Source organism: Rattus norvegicus, chromosome 1 (assembly GCF_036323735.1).
Source record: "Rattus norvegicus strain BN/NHsdMcwi chromosome 1, GRCr8, whole genome shotgun sequence".
In the NCBI taxonomy this organism is placed as follows: Eukaryota; Metazoa; Chordata; class Mammalia; order Rodentia; family Muridae; genus Rattus; species Rattus norvegicus.
Genome location: NC_086019.1, coordinates 161,732,602 through 161,753,655, shown reverse-complemented (window position 1 = coordinate 161,753,655; position 21,054 = coordinate 161,732,602). Strand labels below are relative to the sequence as shown.

Here is a 21,054-nt window from a genome sequence, read left to right as displayed (position 1 = left end):
TGGGGGAACGACAAATGATTGCTCTGAGCTCGATTTTCCTGGTAAGACCAAAGGCTATTTATTGAGTGAAATGGGATCATGGATTGTGAATCTTGGGCACTGGGGAGCAAGCAACCACCTGCACACAGATCAGAAAACGAGGGTGGGATGAGAGCTTTGTCCTGGCTCAAGCCTAGGCCACCTCTCTATCCCTGACTTAGGAAAATGTCACTACTGTGCCATCCCACAGTCTTCATCAGCCTAGGTGACCACAGAGGGGCAAACCGCACACTGGCTTCCTGAGAGGCTGCCTTTATTATAAGCTGACGTGACTAGACACTCCTCCAGCAGGAAGAACAACAGAAGCATACAATGAGACAGCCCTGCAAACCCAGAGAGCAGCCAGTTCCAGGTCCACGACTGTGCACCACCATTTCCCCTGGCCTGTCTTCTCAAGTGCATCCCATAGAGGAGCTGGGCCACAGTGCTGCTCCTGAAAGCCTTGAAGGCCTCTACGGGAGCCTTGACCACACCCCACCATCACCATACTTAGGTTCAGAGAGGAGGAGAAGAGGGCAAATGAGGTTAAATTTTCTCTAGTGGGAGAAGGAAGGCATAATTGAGGAGGAACATGCTGTGTAAACAGATTTCTGGGAAGGGATTTAGTTATACAGGGGTCATGGTGGTGTTCAGTGAGGTGTGTACCTAGTGATCCCTTAAATGGGAACTTGGAGGTTTGATGTTCTCTATAGGCACACTGGTGGTTCGATAAAACCCCTTAGGAGACACAGTACTGTTGAGGGGAGCATTAGCGATCTCACACCCCCCTTAGGACACTTTGGTGGTTCGAGGTTCCTTTTGGAAGCTCTGACAGAGCATTGTCATCTTTGGGGGAGCCTCGAGGTATAGTATTCTCTTAGGGGTTACTGGTGGTGGCACTAATATCTCCCTTGGGGAGATACAGGTTGGCTATTCTTCTTGGCAAGTCCTAATGAAACAATGCTCTCACTGGAAGAAATCTGGTGGTTTGAGAGAGAGCCTCCTCTTTCAGGACTGCTGTGAAACGGAGAGAGTTTGAATATCTCGAAAGGCTGGAATCTGGCCAGAGTTTTCCTATGATTTTTGTGTCGTAGGCTTTTTTCCCTGAAATTCTGTGGGAAGAGAAAAGATAAACACAGATTTCTCAACTGCCCCTCTCCAGACTTTTGTTTATTATACAGTGGGCTCATAGTCAGCCATTGTGTGCTAGAACTGATTCCGGCAATTCTAATCATTCAATCCCTGCACAAGTTTGAACAAACCTTACAGATAACCCTCCAGTTCATTCAGACACACAAAAGTGGTTGTGTGATCAAGTGTGCTCTGTAAGCAGTGACTGACATTGGCTTCAAGTGATCAGCTGTGATGTCATGCTCCTAAATTCCCAGCACTTAGGAGGCTACAGCAGAATTACAAGCTGGGGGCCAGCCTAGGCTTCCGGATGAGCTTCTACTTCAACTTACCCCTCAAAAAACACGTTGGGGCTGGAGAGATGGCTCAGTGGCTAAGAGCACTGGCTGCAGGTCCTGAGTTCAATTCCCAGTGACCACATGGTGGCTCACAACAATCTGTACTGAGATCTGATGCCCTCTTCTGGTGTGTCTGGAGACAGCTCCAGTGTACTCACAAAAATAAATCAATCTTTTTAAAGAGTGAACACTTTCCCCCACCTCTCATGGAGGAACTTTGACTTGCTTGCTATCATGTTCCCAATACCCAGAAAAAAGAGTCACATACTAGAGGGCTAATACATCCTCCAACATTGTTGGTGGAAAACTGGTAGGTGGGGGAGCTAGGGAATTCAGATCCACCTTCATGTAGAAAATCAACTTTAAAAGTGGGTAAAGGGGGCTGGAGAGATGGCTCAGCGGTTAAGAGCACTGACTGCTCTTCCTAAGGTCCTGAGTCCAATTCCCAGCGATCACATGGTGGCTCACAACCATCTGTAAAGAGATCCGATGCCCTCTTCTGGTGTGTCTGAAGACAGCTATAGTGTACTTATATATAATAAATGAATAAATCTTTTTTTAAAAGTGGGTAAAGTATAAAGAAAAAATCTTATTACAGTTATTTGAGAGTTAGCAATATAGTGAGGAATTGTGGGACCCAAGTAAAGAAATGTAATAACTCAAAGAGGGAAGGTTATCCAACTGTTTGTTTCCAGCAAAACATTCATTTTAGATATTAAAAACATAAATATAGGTAAATACTTTTAAAATGTAGGTCATACCAACCCTAAAGAAAAGTCATGGTTTCTACTAATATTATACCAAATTGATGTGAGAATAATACTATTACCCAGAATAATAAAGGTTTTACTATTGACTTAATTTAGCATCATAGTATACTCTATCCAATTACAGGATGCATTATTTTCATATATACATGGGAAATTCTATAGAGATAGGCTATGTTATAGGCATTAAAACAGTCACAGTAAATACAACGGACTAATGACTATTCCAACTACATTCTCTGGAAATAGGAATTTAAAGTGGAAAATAATAGCAGTATTTCTGGAGAAGTTGGAGTTGTGGGTCTAGCTCAGGAATAGAATGTAGACTTAGCAAATAAAAAACAAACAAAATAACCCAAAAAACCAAAAAACTGGGCTCCAATCCCAGGCTCCACTAAGAATTCCCCCAAAGACATCTGGAAAATTCCCTAATATTTGTAACAAACAAGTTCAGTTTTTCCATTATTAAAATAGTATATGTAGGGTGTACAGTGTCATTTCAATACATGTATGTAGCATGTAATGAGAAGATGATAGTAACTACCATAACTAGTACCTCAGGTGTAATTCTATTTTTTACATATATTTTATTTATTATTTGACAACTTAATTCATGTATATAAAGTATCTTAATTGTATTCAACCCAAATTCCATCTATGATTCCTGCCAGACTCTCTCCAATACCTGTTTCCTCTCTTAATGTCCTCTTCTATTTAAAAAAAAAAAAAACAAAACAAAACCCATTGAATGCAGTTGGTCTTGTCTGCGTGTGCAAGGGTGTGAGGCCATTCTACAGAGCATGGGTGCCCTTTCTGAGATCACCCCTGCGTCCCCAGCAGCCTTCAATTGTCTCTACCGCCTCAGCTCTGAGGAGAGCCAGCTAAGTCCCTCCTCTGTGCGTGCTGGAATGTTACTGACTGCCCGGATCTTGTGTAGGTCTTGTACAAGGTAATAGCTACTGGGGCCCAGGAGACAGCTTCTCACAGGGCCCCTCCCCATCCCCTGGATCTTACATTCCTCCCACCCTTCTTCACTGATGTTTCTGAGTCTCGAGGGGTGGAAATAAATGTCTCATTCAGGGGTAATCATCAACAGTCAATTATTCTCAGCACTTTGACCAGTTTTGTGTCTCCACATTAACTGGTCCCCTTTGCAAAATGGAACTCCTGTGGCCCAGGCAAAGGGACCACTAGTCTAGGGATATAAATGGGATATTTAGGGAAATAATAGTAGTATGTTCTTCCTTTGAGCCCAAAGGCTTTTGATCAAGTTCATCGTTCCAATGTTTGCTTCCTTCTGTGAAGGAGGCCTCCAGTGCAGTCACAGGGCAGTTGGTTACACCAAGTTGAAATTATGGTACTCAGGAATATTGGTGTGCAGCATTTTTGTTGTTGTCATAGCCCTGTCTGGCTTTGGATGCAGAGCAATGCTGTCCTCATAGAATGAGTTTGGAACGGCTCCCCTCCCTTTCAATTTACTGGAATAGTCTTTGAAGAAGTTTTATTAGTTCTTTGGAAGTTTGGTGAAATTCAGAAGTAAAGACATTTGGACATTGGCTTTTCTTTGTTTGGACGTGGAATGGCTAATCTCTACTCTCAGCTTTGGCTTTGGAAGATCACCTCTGGGTGTGTTTGTCAAGGGTTTTCTAAATTAGGTTAATGGAGACAGGAAGACCTACCCTAAGTGTGTGTGGTACCATGCTGTGGGCTGGAGGCCAGATGGCCAAACCAGGAGACAGCTAGCTGAACACTAGTGTGCCTCCTATCTGCTTCCTAACTGGGAATGCAGTCTGACCAGCTGCTCCAACTCCAGCCACCACACCTTCCCTGCCAACATGGACTGAATCCCTTGAACCGAGAGCCGAAATAAAGCCTTCCTCCATTAAAGGTTTTTGTTTCGTCAGGTATTTGAGTCACAGCAACCAGAGAGTTAATTCAATCCCATTTCTCACTGTTGTTTTAGGTTTTCTATGTCCTTATGGTTCAATTTTAGCGTTTCCTATGTCTAGAAGTCTGTTTCTTCTAGGCTTCCAGTTTCTTACATATAATTGTTCATTACTGCTCCAGTGATCCCTCTCATTCTGTGGTGCCACGTTATGATGTTTAACAATGTCCATTGCTAAATTTAAAATTGGGGTCTTTTATCTTTTCAAGAAGCCAATTTGAGCTTACTGACTGTTTATATATTTTAGTCTCAATTTTGTTCTCATCTTTGTAATTTCTTGTCTTCTACTGACTTTAGGTTTGCTTTGTTATAGTTTTTCTGATGTCTTGAGCTTCAGCTGATAGCTTTTTATTTGTACTTTCTCTCTCTTTTTAAATGTCTATTGCTTTCTTCACATTTCCCTCAGGACTGCTTCTGCTACATTCATGGGTTTGTTTTCATTTTTGTCTCGATTTTCACAGCTTTCTCTTTCAGTTTCTTCAGGAAATCATTGATTCAGTAGCATGTTGTTTTGTTCCCATGATTTGTATTTGTACCTAAAAATCCTCTTGTTAATTACAGGTCTCATTGAGGTCAAGGAAAGTATATGCTATGACTTCAATTTTTAAGTTTTCTTGAGACTTGTTTGGGCCTAACTTCTGTGAGCTATCCTGGAAAAGTTCTGTGTGGATAAGGAGGAGGCGTATTCAGTAACTCTTAGATATGATGTTTTGCAACTTGGGGTGCTGTTATCCTGAAGTCTGTCCTCTTATACAAACGTCTGTTATTTGCATGTGTTACCCAGCGCTGGGTACACATATATATTATGATTACATTTCCTTTTGTTGGATCAATCCATTTCTTTCTAAATAGTGACTTTCTTTTCAGTTTGTTTTTAGTCTATTTTATGTAAAGTAATTGTTCACGCTTGGGTTTCCGTTTTCCTTTGTCTTTTCCCATCCCTTTACTCTCAGCCTATGAATCTCTTTACCAATAGAGACATTTCTCACAGGCAGAGTATCATTACGTCTAGCTTTTTTTTCTTTTTTTTTCTTTTTTCTTTTTTTCGGAGCTGGGGACCGAACCCAGGGCCTTGCGTTTGCTAGGCAAGCGCTCTACCACTGAGCTAAATCCCCAACCCCTACGTCTAGCTTTTAAAATCTATGTTGCCAGGAGCTAGAGAGATTCCTCCATGGTTAAGAGCACCGGCAGGTCTCCCAGAGACCCTTGTTTGAATCCCAGCACCTACACAGTGTAGTTCACACCATTTCGTCCACAACCATCTGTAAGTCCACTTCCAGGAGATCTGATGCCCTCTTCTGGATTCTACAGGCAACTGGCATGCATGTGGTACACCTACATTCACTCGAGCAAAACATCCAAACACAAAACACAGTAAGACAGTTTTTTAAAAAATTGGTTTAGCCAGCCTTTATCCTTTGAATGGAGACTTGAATCCTTTTGCGTTCAAGGTCATCACTGAAAATTAAAGACACCTTTCTGTCGTTTCTGGTTGTTGTGTTTATCATTAGACGATTGACTGCTGGGACTGAAAGCCTGAGTACCACTGCCGGGCTGAGACTTGTACTTATTGTGATGGTTATTATCCTTCTGCTGCTGTATTTCTGTTGACATTCCTTGTAAGGTTGGTCTAGCCTTATGAACACCTTCAGGTTTTAGTTGTCTTGAATTCTGTTTTCCCCTTCTCTTCTGACGCACAGCTCTTTTCCTTTGAGTCTTTGAACATATCCCATCGTGGTGACTGAGAGAAATTGTGCACAATAGTGAGGCATGGCCTTGTTGGAGGAAGTATGTCTCAGTTCACTTCCTGCTGTCTGCTAATCAGGCTGTAGGGCTCTCAGCTCCTTCTCCAGGCCCATGTCGGTCAGTACAATGTCATGTCTTCTGCCATGACAATAAGGACTGAGCCTCTGAAACTGTGAGTCGATCCCAAGCCAATGTATGAGAGCTGCTGTGGTCATGGTGTATCTTCACAGCAACAGAAGACACCCATTTCCTCCCAACCGCTAACGTTTCTGTTGAGAAGTCTGTTGTTAACCTTCTAACACACTAATACTGCTTTTAGAGGTGGGTTTTTTTTTTGTCTGTCTTGTTCCTTTGGCAGTTTGACTATAATACAAATCAGAGAGGTTGGTTTTGGTCAAATTTATTAAGGTGTCTTTTGAATTTCTTGGGCCTTGTGGACAGTTTCCCCATAATTCCAGCAATCATTTTACTGAAGAGATTTTTCATTTATATCTTTAAAAATGTTTTAAGTTTGATTTTTAGCATATGACTGCCTGAATGTATGTGTGTATGCTATATGCATGTCTGGTGATGGCTGAGGCCAGAAGAAGACACTGGATCCCCTGAACTGGAGTAACAGATGGTCATGAGCTGCGTAGGTCCTTTGCAAGAGTAGCAAGCACTCTTAACTGTCGGGTCATCTCTCTAGTCCAAAGAAAAAGACTTTTCTATTCCTTCCCTTGTCTCCTTTTCTGAAACACCTATAACACATGTTTGCCTATAAAATGCTGTCTTGGAAATCCATGAAGTGTTCTCCATTTTAAAACTATTTCAGAACTTTAATCTCAGAAATCCTTTCTTCTATCTGATCAATTATATTGAAGTTCTTTACCATGTCTTAAATTTTATTTCTTGAGTTCTTTAGATCCAATATTTCTTACTGGTTCCTTTTCATGTGATCTATCTCCCTAATGACCCTTTCATTTATGTTATGAACTGTCTTCTTGCAGTTTCTTATCTCACCTACTATCTAAATTTCTTTCAGTTCACTTTCTGAATACTTTTAGATAATCTCTTTACTTTCTTTTCCACTGGGGTCTGTTGCTAGACCCCTGCTCCTCTTGAGGAATTACAGTGCTTGTTTTTATTATTCTTTTACATTCCTATAAGAAAAAATATGATGGGTCAATAGTTGCCTTTTTCAACACTAGATGGTGGCTTTTCTTTTTTGAGACAGCTGTTCTTTTCATTGCATAGCCCTGGCAGACATAGAACTTGCTGTTTAGACCAGACTATTCCAGAATTTGCTGTAATCATCTGGCTCCACCTCCTGAATAGGGGGTTTATAGCTGTGTGCTACCAAATCTGGCCTATAACTGTGGCATCTGCAGAAATGGACTTTGTTGATTAGTCTATTGTGGATACTTTGGCTCAGTGCCCATGCCCCTTCCTTGGTTGTAATTCACATTAGCAAACACAGGGGGACATCTCAGCCTGGGATGAAGATGTTAGATCGTAGCACTAGCTTAGACGTAGCTCCCTTAGGCAGGTATCAGTATCTAAGGCTCCACAAGCCAACCTTAAGGCTCTTCTGCACATGCTAGCCTGCCCAGGCAATGATAGGCTAAGTTGAGAACAGGATGTTCAGCTGCTCCTCAAAGGGGAAGGAGTGTTGCACGTGCCATTCAGGAAGGTCTGGTTGGTGATCTTTTGGGGACTCTGGAGGACAGAGTCTGTCAGGCCTGGGTTATCTCATTGCCTTCAGGGCAGTGAGAGGTGCCCTGTGGCTGTTTGCTGGGGACTTCTCAGAGCTGTCCAAATGCCTCCTGGGGCTGCAGAGCTGAGGCTGCAGAGCTGCAGCTTAATTGTTAGGATCTGGAGGGGCAAGGTCTCAGGGTGGTCTTGGGCAACAGGAACTCGAGTAGGTAGGAAGCCTAGTGTATTCTGTGCTCTTCCTCTGGGACATGGAGTGTGATAACCTTAAAGTTCCCCAAAGTAGGCACAACACCTGAAAAGGCTGAGGAAAGGATTCTGTAGAACTGAATGATTTAGCTGTCTGAATCGTGAATAATAACTTGTATAGGCCACCTTATTACATCAGGCAACTCTGACAGGCTCAGTTTAACCCCCAGGACACATACAATGGAAGAAGAGAACCAGCCTCCATGGGTTGTCTCCTGGCTGCCACATGTATGCTGTGGGGCATGCACACTCATTCCCAACACACACACACACACACACACACACACACACACACACACCACAGTAAGTAAGTTCAAATGTAATGTATTCTTAATGTTTTATTAAAGTCAAGGAAATTAGAAAAGATGTTGAGATGAATGAGAATGAATCGACAACAGTTGCTATCTCTTCCCAAGGCTATAAAAGAGTATCACGGGTCAGGGATTTTATAAAAAGGAGAAGCTTACCTTTCTTATTTTTAGCAGTTAAATTGACAGAATCAGGTGCCACCTCTGGCTTCCGGTGAGAGATATCTATATTTTCTGTTATGTCCGTTAGGTGATCTGTATATTCACGGGGGCAGAAAGACAAAAGAGTATGAGGACATTGCATTCAGCTTCTTTTATAAGAGCATCAAACCTTCCCCTGAAGGCAGAGGGTTCACGCTCAATCTCTCTCCCCAAATGCTCACTTCTAAATACAACCACATTGGGGATTAGGTTCCCACGTGGGGATTTTAGAGGGATGCTCAAACTACAGTAACAACATTATGTGACCATGGGGCTCGTAGAAGCAGTATTTAAGAAGGCCGTAGGAAAAGAAGAGCCAATGAAACCTAATTCAGGAGAAAGGAAATATCGACGACAAGACAAGAACCAAAACCCAAAGCAGAGTCTTTGAAGGACGGGCAAGCTGATGGCACCCTAGTTAGGCTGATACGAATAAAGCGAAGGGCACAGTAGAGCAATGTTTCAGAGGGAAATCAGGGTAGATAGGGCAGATGCTAAAAGAGTAAGACCTGAGCACAGTGGCAATGACTCTAACCCCAGCACTCAGGAGGCAGATGCAGGAGGACTGTGAATTTGAGCCCATCTTGGGCTACACAGCAAGGCCCTGTGTCAAAAATTAAATGAAATTAAATGATAGAAGAACTCAATATGTAAACATGAAAAGGGGGACTAAAACATACCATGCTAATAGGTCTGAGTTTTTGGAGTAGATTTTAAAAACTTCCTTGAAAGACAAGCTACTGAAGAAATAAGCCCATTGCTTTATTATGAAAAAAAAAATCCAAACAAACAACAGGTACAGATAGCTTCACAGATGAACAGAGTACATTCCAAGCAATTGATACCGCAAAGTTATTAAAACAAAGAAATTACGATAAAAATACAAAACAATATTGCTCATGAAAACAGACACAAAACCCTAGAGAAGCACATGTACATCAAGTGCAGCATGCTCCAAGGAACCAGGTCATGTCAACACTGGTAATGAATGCATTCAAAGAAACCCACACAGTCAGTCAGTAGCTGAAGAAGTAGTGCTGGAAAGTCCAAAGCACATCCTAAATGCTTTTCAACACACTAGTCCCAGAAAGGAACCCAACAAGGGGTATTTATGGGAAAACTCCAGGTAATATCATGCCAAATGCTCTTCTATTGGCATGGACATGCTGTCATCACTCACAAATTACTTGTAATCCTAGCCAATGTGATAAGGCAAGGAAAAGAAATCAAAGGCATCCAGATAGGAAGAAGTGAAATTTTACAGAAGGAATGACCACATATGTAGGAAACTATCTGGAGGGTCCTCAGAAATTGGAAATAGATCTACCTGAAGAAGACCCAGCTACACCACTCTTGGGCATATACCCAAAAGATGCCCCACCATGCTACAGGAGCACATGCTCCACTGTGTTCATAGCGGCCTTATGTGTGACAGTCAGAAGCTGGAAACAACCCAGACGTCCCACAATGGAAGAATGGATGACGAAATGTGGTTCATTTACACGAAGGAATACTATTCAGCTATTAAGAACAAGGACATCATAAGTTTTTCAGGCAAGTGGATGGAACTAGAAAATATCATCCTGAGTGAGGCAACTCAGGCCCTAAAGGACATGCATGGTATGTGCTCACTAATAAGTGGGTATTAGTCAAAAAAAGTATGGAATCACAGAACTTAAGAAGGTTAATAGCAGAAGGGGGCAGAGGGATGGAGGGATATGGATGGGAGATGGGAAGGGGGGGAGGAGAGGAGAACATGAGCAGATATTGGGCAGGGGGAGAGAGGAGAGAAGTCCTGAGGGCCAGCAGAATGAATGGGAATATGCAACCCTGAGGTATGAGAGGTGGGAAGACCCTCTAGAAAGTACCAGAGACCTGAGAGACGAAAGACACTCAGGACTCAAAGGGAGGGACCTTAAATGAAATGCTCAACAGTGGGGAGAGGGAAATTGTAGTGTTCATCTCCAGTAGAAAGGCAGAGAGATGGGGTTGCCATCCCACAGTCAAGAACTCTGACCTAGAATTGTTCCTGTCAAAAAGAACTGCAGGGATAGAAATGGAGAAGAAACTGAGGGAAAGGATGTCCTGTGACTGGCCAAACTTGGGATCCATTCCAAGAGGAGGCTCCAAGGCCTGACACTATTACTGATGCTATTGTGTGCTTACAGACAGGAGCCTAGCATGGCTGCCCTCCGAGAGGCCCAACAAGCAGCTGACTGAGACAGAAGCAGATACATCCAACCATTGAACTGAAGTCAGGGACCCCTGTGGTTGAATTAGGGACAGGCTAGAAGAAGCTGAGGAGGGTGACCCCATAGGAAGACCAGCAGTCTCAACTAACCTGGACCCCTGAGATCTCTCAGACACTGAGCCACCAACCAGGTAGCTGGTCCAGGATCTCTCCGACACATTTACAGCAGAAGACTGCCTGGTCTGGGCTCAGTGGGAGAAGATGCACCTAATCCTTGAGAGACTTGAGGCCCCGGGGAGTGGAGAGGCCTGACAATCTTCTAGGAGACGGGGGGGGGGGGAGGAGGAATGGGATGAGGAACTGTGGGAGGGTAGATGGGGAGGGGGCAATGACTGGATTGTAAAACATTAAAAGTTATAAAAAGTGTAGAATATGAAAAAATTAAAAAATAAACTCACTAGAACTAATGTATGAACTTCTTAAGATTTCAGAATATGAGGGCAATATATGAAAATAACTGCATTGTAAATACTCAATAATCAATTGGAAATTACAGTCTTAAAATACCATCTTTAGTGGCATAAACTGTAGTATTTAGAGATAAATCTGAGAGTTATGAAGGATTTCACAAAGTGTAAGTAAATGGAGAGAGTCGTGTTCAGCCTTCAGCATCTTCTCGCTCCACAACTGCGGTTTCAGCTGTACAGAGAGCACTGGATGGGCGTGCTAGACAATTGGTTAAAAACACGGCGCCTGTACGGAACTCGCAGATCGCTTTGCCTCTGTCCGTAAGCCACGCCACATGACGACTGTTTATCCCTCTGCGTTCCCCCCACTATGGTTGGGGTTACGAGTAGTGCAGGGATTATTTAAAAAACATGAAAGGATGTGAATTTGCAAACACTAAGATATTCTACACCAGACAGGAGCACCCATGGATTCTGGTATTTTTCAGTCCTCACAAATGACACAGTATGCTTGAACTACACGTTTGCACCATGAGAATAAACATTATTAAAACACCAGGTTTCTCTAAGTTATACATATTTTGACACAATTACAGATACAAACTACAGGATGCCTTTAAAATATTTTATCGTTATTGTGTGTATCATCATCATCATCATCATCATCATCATCATCATCATCATCAAAGGTGATGAGCCAACAAGAAGGCCAAGGGTGTAAAACTGCTGGCCACCAGCCCTGGCAACTTAAGTTCAATCCCCAAGACTCACATGGTGGAAATAAAAACCTGAGTCCTGCAAGTTCTCTCTCTGACCACTATGATGTGCATAAGTCTGGCAATGATATACATTGCATACATTGATGGCAATTTTGTTTATAGCCCCAAATTGGAAATAACTCAAACATCTGTTAATGTGTGACCAGATATCCAAAGTTTGGTTTCCGTTGCTATACTAAAACACCAATTACTGATATTGCATTAAAACAGAAAAAGAGGGTTCAACCATCTGCTCCCAGACTCCTCTTCTTAGAGGATTCCCTGTGTCCTAACCCTGCCATACTGAGAACCAATATGGCGACTTCCGGGGAACAAACCACATCCAAACCACAGCACAGGACAAGAAAGGAGACACAGACACAGACAGCATGGAAAATCTGGAATTACTACACGGAATGAAAGAGCTAGATGCTATCTCGTTGGTTCTATTTACACATACTCCTGGAAATGCAAGCTATGCGGTGGAAGCAGGTCAATGTTGGGCATGGCTGTGGTGGGAAGGCAAGACGAAATTACAGAGAAATATAAAGAAACTGTTCTTCACTGTGGGGCTACGGGGTCTCAGCGTGCCTCGGGCTGGCGGTGAGCTCACTGTGCAGCAGAGACCTTAGACACTGGGTCCTGGAGCCTCTGTGTTCCATGGTTTGGAATTACACATACGGCCACTTCACCAGATTTGTTTCTTGAAATAGGGTCTTGCTATGTAGTCCTGCTTAGCCTCAAACTTGTAGCACTTCTCCTGCCTCAGCTTTTTTCTGTCTGACACCTGTAATTCCAGCATTGGAAAGCTGAGGCAGGAGAATTTCTGATTTTCCTGCTTGTGGTGGAGGTTTTACAAGTACATACCTAGCTCAAAACTCGTTACAGAGTCTCAAATAGTCACAGCTTACTACATGCCAATTAGTCAGCAGGAAAGTGTTCTTTCTAAACACTATCACTGGAGTTTGTTTAAAATATTTACTAAAGCTGGATATTGTGGTCTATCCTTATAATCAGAGCACTTGGGAAGCTGAGGCAGGATAGTTGTGAGTTTGACCACCATAGCAAGTTCAAGACCAGCCAGTGGGACATATTAAGGCCATTTCAAAAATCCCTTTTAGTTCAATCTATATGCAGGACATTGCTCTGGGCGCTGAAACACACCAGGAAACAACTCTTCTACTGTGGAGCTTACATCCCTTAGGAGGAGAAAACGACTAGCAACGGTGGGCTGGTGAGAGTCCCTGCAGGTAAAGGAGCTTGCTACCAAGCCTGCTGCATTCAGTTGGCTACCCAAACCCCTTATGTCTTAGTTGGGTTTCTGTTGCTGTGACAAAATACCACGACCAAGTCAACTTATAAAAGGAAGCATTCGATCGAACTTTCAGTTTCAGGTGTTACAGTACATGATGGTGAAGCAAAAGCATGGCGGAGAAACAGCTGAGAACCACATCTCAAACTGCAAGTAGGAGGCAGGGAGGCGCACTGGGACTGGCTCAAGCGTTTCTGAAACACCAATTCCACTCTTACCTCCCGCAACAAGGTGACATCACCTAATCCCTCCCAAACAGGTCCACCAACTGGAGAGCAAGTATTCAAGCATGTGAGCAAATTCGCGCACACACATACACTCTCTCTCTCTCTCTCTCTCTCTCTCTCTCTCTCTCACACACACACACACACACACACACACACACACAATGATGAAAATTAAAATAAAAAAAGACCAGTAACGAAGTATGAGGGTCAGATAAATACTGCTGAAAAGTGATTGATCAGAACGAGAATAAACCTAAGTGTGTGATTAAATGAGGCCAATAACATAGACCTTTGGCTCAAGTGTTATCTGAGCCAAAATAACACCTTAAAGGAGCTGATGGCGGGAACCCTTTTGGACACCCAAAGCAGATGAATCCAGCCTGTGGACAGCAAGTGTAGATGCACTGGGGAAGGAGCATTGTGGATGCTGGTGGGGAAGCGAGGTGAGTGTGCCTGAAAGTTGTGAGGAAAGAGGAATGATACCAGCTGGATTTTAATGGCATCAAGTCACCGTGGCCGCTATGCTGAAAGTAACATTTATTTGAGGACGGGAGAGAGGGCTGGACAGGCGTGGGAGTGGAAAGTAAGGTGTGAGAGGACTGCAAAGACTTAAATGATAGTAATGGTACCTGGCCCCTAGGCGGTGAGACGAGAATATAGAGAGAGGGATATTCAGCGGGGTACAGGTATAATTAGAGGGACAAGCACCAGAGTTCACCAATGGACTGACGTGGAGTATACAAGAGAGAGGAATTAGGAATTTGGTGGAGCTCAAGTTAAAAAAAGTAGAATTTCCATGATCAGGAAAGGTGTAAACAAAGAAGGTTCTGGAACGGAAGAGCAGGCGCTATCTGAGTTTTCCACCAGACATCTCAATGGAAATAACTGAGGATCGGAATCTAGAGATTAGGTGTTAAAAAGCGACGCTGAGACCAAGGAAATAAAACCTGGAAATATCAGCCCTGAACTACTTGTGAAACATTTGTGCGTATCCACACGTGAGGGACCAGAGGGCCACTGCGGTGTTATTCCTTGGAAACTGCCTTCTTCAGTGTCAGAAGTTGAACTAGGACCTCACATGGTAGGCGAGAGCTGGTCATCTTCTACCTCAGTTTTTGAGGTAGAGTCTCTCGTGAGGACCCGGTGTCCGCTGTAGGCCCCAGGGATTCTTCTGTTGCTTTGTCCCTAGTGCTAGGGACCCAGCATTGTACTTAGGCTCGTTCAGTAAGCACTTCACCAATGGGACCATCTCCCCAGCCCTCCAGGTCATTTTCAAGTACATTATTAGACTCTTTTTCTTTTTAGGCAGGCAGAAATATCAACTTATTTAGTAGTTGAAATCTCTCTCATAGTCATCCAGCGCTGAGTAGTGAAGCCCATCCTAATAAACTCACCAAATAAAGGGTAGGTGACCTAAGCTTGCCACTAGGTCCAAGTCCAGTTTGGAGGCAACAGTAGCTCTTTTAAAAATATATTAAGCACTAGGGGCCTGGAGAGATGGCTCTTAGTTCAGAGCCCTGGCTGTTCTTCCTGAGGTTCCATTCCCAGCATGCACATCATGGCTCACAAGCATCTGTAACTTCAGTTCTAGGGGATCTGATGCCTTTTTCTAGCTTCTGTGGGCAACTTCTAATACAATGTGGATGACCTTGTAGGCACTATGCTGAGTGAAACGAGCCAGTCTCAGAAGGAAAATATTATGGTGTTTAATACATTCAAAACACTTAAAAGTAAACATTCATTGGAGACAGAAGTGATGGTAACTACCAGAGGCTGAGAAAAGGTGGGGACATGAAAAGTGTACAAATTCAAGGTGTCCAACTTCATTTGTTGTGCATTACACAATGTGGCACAATCACCACCGTTAAGACAATTAGCATATAGTAGCGGGGAATTGTTGCACAAACCTCTATTCTGAGCACTTGGGAGATGGAGGCTGAGGAATCCGAAGTTTAAGGGTAACCTCAGCTACATAGCAAATTTGAGGTGAGCCTGGGCTATATGAGACCCAATTTTAACAAGACAAACGTGTAAATCATGAGAACCCCTAAGACATACTCTCTCCAAATTGTAAACCCACAACATTGCTAGCTAGACTTACACTGCTGTCCATTCTGATTTCGCTGGAACTTTGTCTCTCTGGCACCTGCTTCCCACCCTCCAGACACCTAGTGGTCACCCACTGCTGACTTTTAGATCTTCCAGGCGAGATCGGGCCACGTCTTTGTAGGTCTGGGTTATCTCACTTAGTGTGCCGTCCTCAAGCTTACCCAGGCTGTCTCTGATGGCCGGCCTATGTTTCCTCAGCACCGAGTGATCCTCCACTGTGTGAGCATCGTCTTTATGAATGCATTTAGGTTACTCCATGTCTTTGTTAGTGAGTAGTGCTGCACTGGACAGGAGACTATAGACAGCCCCTCTCTGTGCCGATTCACTTTCTTTGAACATCCAGTCAGTGGCAGGATTGCTGACACTCTGCTTTCCTGAGGAGCTTCCAAACTTCTTTCTGTCCCGGCTGTATTATTTATATTTTTACCAACAGTGCGCAGGGTTTTCCTTTTCCCACCTCTCTGTCTTATCTTTCTTCTTTCTGTACTAGTCATTATCTCAGTCTGATTTCCTGCCGCTGTGATATTGTTGGTGTTGTTTTGTGTTGTTTTTGCCCGACAATCCCAGGCTACAATCCATCATTTTGAGAAGGCAGTAGGAGCTTGAAGTAGCTAGCCACATTACCTCACAGTCAAGGGCTAACCCTGAGTTAGTACACACACACTAGCGTTCAGTTTGTTTTCTCCTCTTAAAGTGTCAGGATCCGTCTGTCCATGGAATGATGCTGCTTACACTGGATGGGTCTTTCCTTCTCAACTGTGATCAAAGCAATCCCATGGGCCAACCTAATTTAGACAATCCCTCGTTGATCCTCCTCATCTAAGTGATTCTCAATGTGTCAGGTTGACATTGAAAACCGTCACAGCCATCCTAACGTATGTGTGGTGGGGTCACATTGAGGGCTTCATTTGCATTTCTCTAGTGATCAGGGTGCTGACCAGCTTTACTTACAGTCTCCTTTTGAGAAATGTCTGTCTGGGTACTTCATCCATTTAAATCAGCTCTTTCTTGCTACTGACTTGAGTTTCTTAAAAACCATGGCCGTGAACCTTTTACTAAAGTGTAACGAGCGACTGTTCCTCCTGGTGCACAGGTTGTCTACACCCTGACGATCATTTCCTGTGCTGTGCAAAAGCTCCAGTGTGACACAGAACCACTTCTCCAGTCTTGGTTTATTACTCTAGCTCTTGGTGTCATAGCTAAGAAGCCATGGGCTCAGGAGGAGACCTCCCTCACAGGCGCTTCTACTTGTTCTGCGGTCTGAGTCTGTTCACTTGTTTACAGCCCACTCAGTATTGTGCAAGTGAAAAAGTTTCGGATATGAACTGGGATAATTTACAACTATGTGAATGCACTTAATGTCCCAGCCCTATACCTAAAGCCGGTTAAAATAATGAACTTCGTCACGAGTATTTTATTATAACTTCTATTTATTTATTTGAGGCAGGAACTCAGTAAGTACTCCAGGATGTCTTCCAACTCACAATCCCCCTGTCTCTGGTTCTGGAGTGCTGGGTGTCAGTTAGGCATCACCTGTCTGGTCATTTATCACGAGCAGTAAGTAAATGTAAGGGTTGGAGAAATGGTTCAGTTGGTAAAGCACTTGCTTCGGCAGGCATGCAGACCTGAGTTCTGTGTCAGAGTGTGCTAGAAACCAAACTGAACCAACCCTGGTGTGCCGACCTGATAATGACCCTGTGGCTCAGAGGACTGGAGTTCAAATCCCAGTATGCACATCAGACAGCCTCTTAAGTCCAGCTCCAAGGGATCTGAGGCTCCTGGCTGCCACCAGCACTCACGTGTACACACCCTTTACACACACACACACACACACACACACACGCACACACACACACACACGCACACATGCACATACACATGCAAGCACAAATAAAAATAATATAATTTTTTAAAAAAGGAAAGAAGCAAGGAATAAAATCCAGGTGTGGTGGGCGGTGCCTCATGTTTCTCTAGACTTGGGGAGAGACGCTTGTGTATGCTGCCCAGTTAGCCCAGTCCAATTAGTGAGCTCCTGGCCACTGAGACACAAGGAAGACAACATCTGAGGAATGATGGCCCATGTTATCTATACACGCACGGCAAATATAATATTTAGGACTGTTGTTATAGCCAGGAATGTCAATGCAGCCCTATAACCCCAGATCCCCAGGAAGTTGAGGCAGGAGGATTACAAGTGTGGCCAATCTTGGCAACTTAGCAAAACCCTGAATTAAGATTAAAATAAACAAACAAAGAACCTGTCTTTCACAACAGGGTGTTATTATTTTGCCCCCCCCACCTCCTTCTTGTGCACTGAGAGGGACACTAGGGACTCGCACACATGGTAAGTGTCCTACCATTGTGTTACAGCCCTAGGTCCCAGATTTCTTCCACATATTCCAAAAATTCCAAGATAACTTTCTTTCCTGGATCCCAAGAACTATTTCTGTCTGAGTAAGTTTATTCAGTTGATCACATTCTACCTTTAACCTTGGAGAATTGAATAACTGAACTTACAAATATTTACAAAGAGTTTATTTTGACTCTTGTTATTGACTCTTCTCTGAGGGAAATGTCAACATGTGTTTTTAGCGACAGACTCTAGGGCTTATACATGGGTCTGATTAATGGTGTTTCTTTTATTTTTATGTTTTTAATCACTGTTCTTTCTGGGTCCCGGACCTGCTTCTCTCTATGCTGGCGGGGATCCAGTTCTAACTTTCATTCAAGGCTGCTTCTGCCCACCAGGAATCTGGCGAACCTCAGGCATTGGGGAGCAACCACTGCACACAGATCAGAAAACGAGGGTGGAAGGAGAGCTCAAGCCTAGGCCACCTCTCCGTCCCCGACTTAGGAAAATGTCACTGCTGTGCCATCCCACAGTCTTCCTCAGCCTAGGTGACCACAGAGGGGCAAACAACACACACTGGCTTCCTGAGAGGCTGCCTTTTATAAGCTGACATGACTAGACACTCCTCCAGCAGGAAGAACAACAGAAGCATACAATGAGACAGCCCTGCAAACCCAGAGAGCAGCCAGCTCCAGGTCCACAACTGTGCACCACCATTTCCCTGGCCTGTCTTCTCAAGTGCATCCCTAGAGGAGCTGGGCCACAGTGCTGCTCCTCAGAGCCTCAGTGGTCTTGGTGTGAGCCTTCTTGACCACACCCTACCATTGCCATTCTTAGAGAAGAGAAAATGAAGAGAACATGGCTAGTTCTTCTTTAAAGGCATCTTATAGGACATAATGGAAGTGATGGAATCTAATGTCCCATACTTTTTTTAGAAGAGTCCTCTATGACGGGTCCTGGTGATTCATCCTCCTTCAAGGTGGGCTGTGGGGTTTGTAAGGAAGCTTGGCTGGTGGTGGATTCTTGGGTATGTTGAAAGCCCTGAGTTAGTGGTTTAACCTTGTTCTTGAATGGTACTGGTTTCTTCTTGGGGGCTTTGACAAATTGAGAAGTGTGTGTGCGGTTCTTTCCTCTCCTGGTTGAGCTTTCATAGTGGACTTCTGGAGTCCATGGACTTCTCCCTATTTGGGCAGGAGGCTTGCTAGGTAAGTGTGGAGTTCTTTGAATCTCAGAGTTTTCTGTGGGGAGGTTTAGTCTCTCAAAATCTGTAGGACAGAAAAGACACAAATACGGATTCCTCAAATGTCACTTCTCCCCAACCCCTGCCAGCCATGTGTGACATCCAAGCCATCTCTCAGCATTATCTTCTCAACCTTTCCAGTTCTTTCCTCTAAGCCCTCTTCTCTCTCTAAACTGTACAAATGTTATTATGATCCTGGAGCCCAGCATGGAGGTGAAGCTTACAGATCTACTGATAGTCTCTAGCTTACCATGGAAGGTCTCAGAAGTAAAGAACCAGCCTTCGCTCAGAGTTCATGCCTCATAAGCTTTGCTTATAAATCAGCTTAAATAAAAAATGAATAACTCTCAACTAGAGTCACAAATTTGTTTGTTTGTTTGTTTGTTTGTTTGCTTGAGACAATGTCCCACTGTGTAGCCCAGGTGGGCTTGGAGCCCATTATGCAGCCCAGGCTGGCCTTGAACTTGTGGTGGTCTGTATACCTCATCTCTCACATATAGGGATTACAGGACTGACCCACCATGCTGGCTGTAAAGGAAGCTTTTTAAGCACAGAGCTTTGACTTGTTATTGCCTGAATAGCGCTTCAAAATGTGCCACAAAGTAAGTACCAGGGAAGTGAGTTTTGTTTTACTGAGAGGAGAACATAGGCAGTAAAGACTTAAAATAATGGAGTGAGGAAATTGAGACCACGTCTGTCAAAGAGAAATAATGAGTCTAGTTGATCTGTAAAAACACGAAAACATGTTCAAATTATCAAGAAGTTTACCACTGTGGTCAGGGGCATCAGCACCCGGAAGTTGAGTCGGCAGAGCAGGGAGCTCAGGGCTAGGGTGGGATTTCTGCCTGCACATAGTCAATCTGGAAAGAAGAGCAGCGCATGTGGGCTTTGCCTCTGAGCTTCTGAGATCTCAGAATGCGTTCTCAGTTCTGAGATCTCAGTTCATGCGTTTCATGAAATGCTGATATCATTACATTTTTAAAGTGAAGTTCATCGGTAGTTTATAAGTGAAGGCATAAAACTGACCGTTTCCCCTGTCACCTGCGTCTCCAAAACTCTAAACAACACTGTCTGTGGCTGACTCTTGCCACAGCCTCTCAGCTACCTCTAAATCAAACAAGGAACTCTAGCGTTCCCAGAGTACTGCTATCCCCCAGCTGCTAAAAATGAAGGCAAAGACAGAGCTTCCAGGATCCCCTCTCACAATCTATCCCTACCACGCTCTCCCTCAACTCCTCACAAAGAACTCCACTGCCCCTTTGTAGAGACTGTGTCCCTCCAAACTTCTTTTATTGAATACTCGTCAGTCACACTTGTCATCTGTCCTCCCCTGTAATCGTCCACACCTAACTCTGCCCCCAGGTTCCCCAGATCCTATTTACTCCTGGCAAAAAGCTCTCAAATACCTCCTAGCCTATTCCTCTCCCACTCAGGAAGGCCCTTTAGCTACTTCTGTGTAGTAGAATTTTTCCCTAATAAGTAAAGATTACAAGGAACCAATCACTGGTCTAGGAGGCGGGATTTCCGGGTCAGGGAGAGGAAGAGGGCAAACAGGAGTAAGAAACATGGTTTGGGACTGTGGGAGCAAGGCAGACACAATGTAGGCTGTTAGGTCAGGTGGTAGATCCACCACCAGAAGATTTCTAACTTAGGATAGTAGGGGAAATTAGGAAGCTAGGTTCCACGCCCAGCCATTGTGTTGTCTGTGACTCTAAACTAATATTGTGTGGATTTGTGTGGTTTTCCTTCACACAGCGACTCACTGGGTCCCACTACTGACTGCTTGTCCCTTAACTATCTAAGTCCTGCTTTGCTTCCCAAAGCCAAGTTCTCTCAACCTTTCCACACCAACCCCTCAAATCTGTTACAGACCCTCCATCTCAGTTTGCCAAGAGCCTCCTGATTCGTCCACTTTCTTAAAATATCTCAATTTCAAAATCTACCTAAACATCTCAGGAAAGACTCTTCTGATGTAACAAATAAGCAGGCTGTATTCTCCCTAACG

General features: G+C 43.8%; 1 protein-coding gene across 8 annotated transcripts in view; it reads right to left on the bottom strand.

The window, feature by feature from the left end:
- Positions 1-33: 33 nt before the first annotated feature.
- Positions 34-21,054, bottom strand: part of Gdpd4 (glycerophosphodiester phosphodiesterase domain containing 4) — a 108,892-nt gene continuing 87,871 nt past the window's right edge. For 5 of the 8 annotated variants that reach the window (XM_006229796.5, XM_039101082.2, XM_039101081.2 and 2 more), the window contains 3 exons: positions 18,736-19,074; positions 8,354-8,449; positions 34-1,130 (listed from right to left, as the gene is read on the bottom strand). In XM_006229796.5, coding sequence (XP_006229858.1) covers positions 1,093-1,130; positions 8,354-8,449; positions 18,736-19,074 — 473 coding nt within the window. In that variant the 3' untranslated portion in view covers positions 34-1,092. Of the gene's footprint in view, positions 1,131-8,353; positions 8,450-18,735; positions 19,075-21,054 lie in introns of those variants that run through there. The other 3 variants (XM_039101084.2, XR_005499322.2, XM_017590186.3) reach the window with 3 other exon arrangements.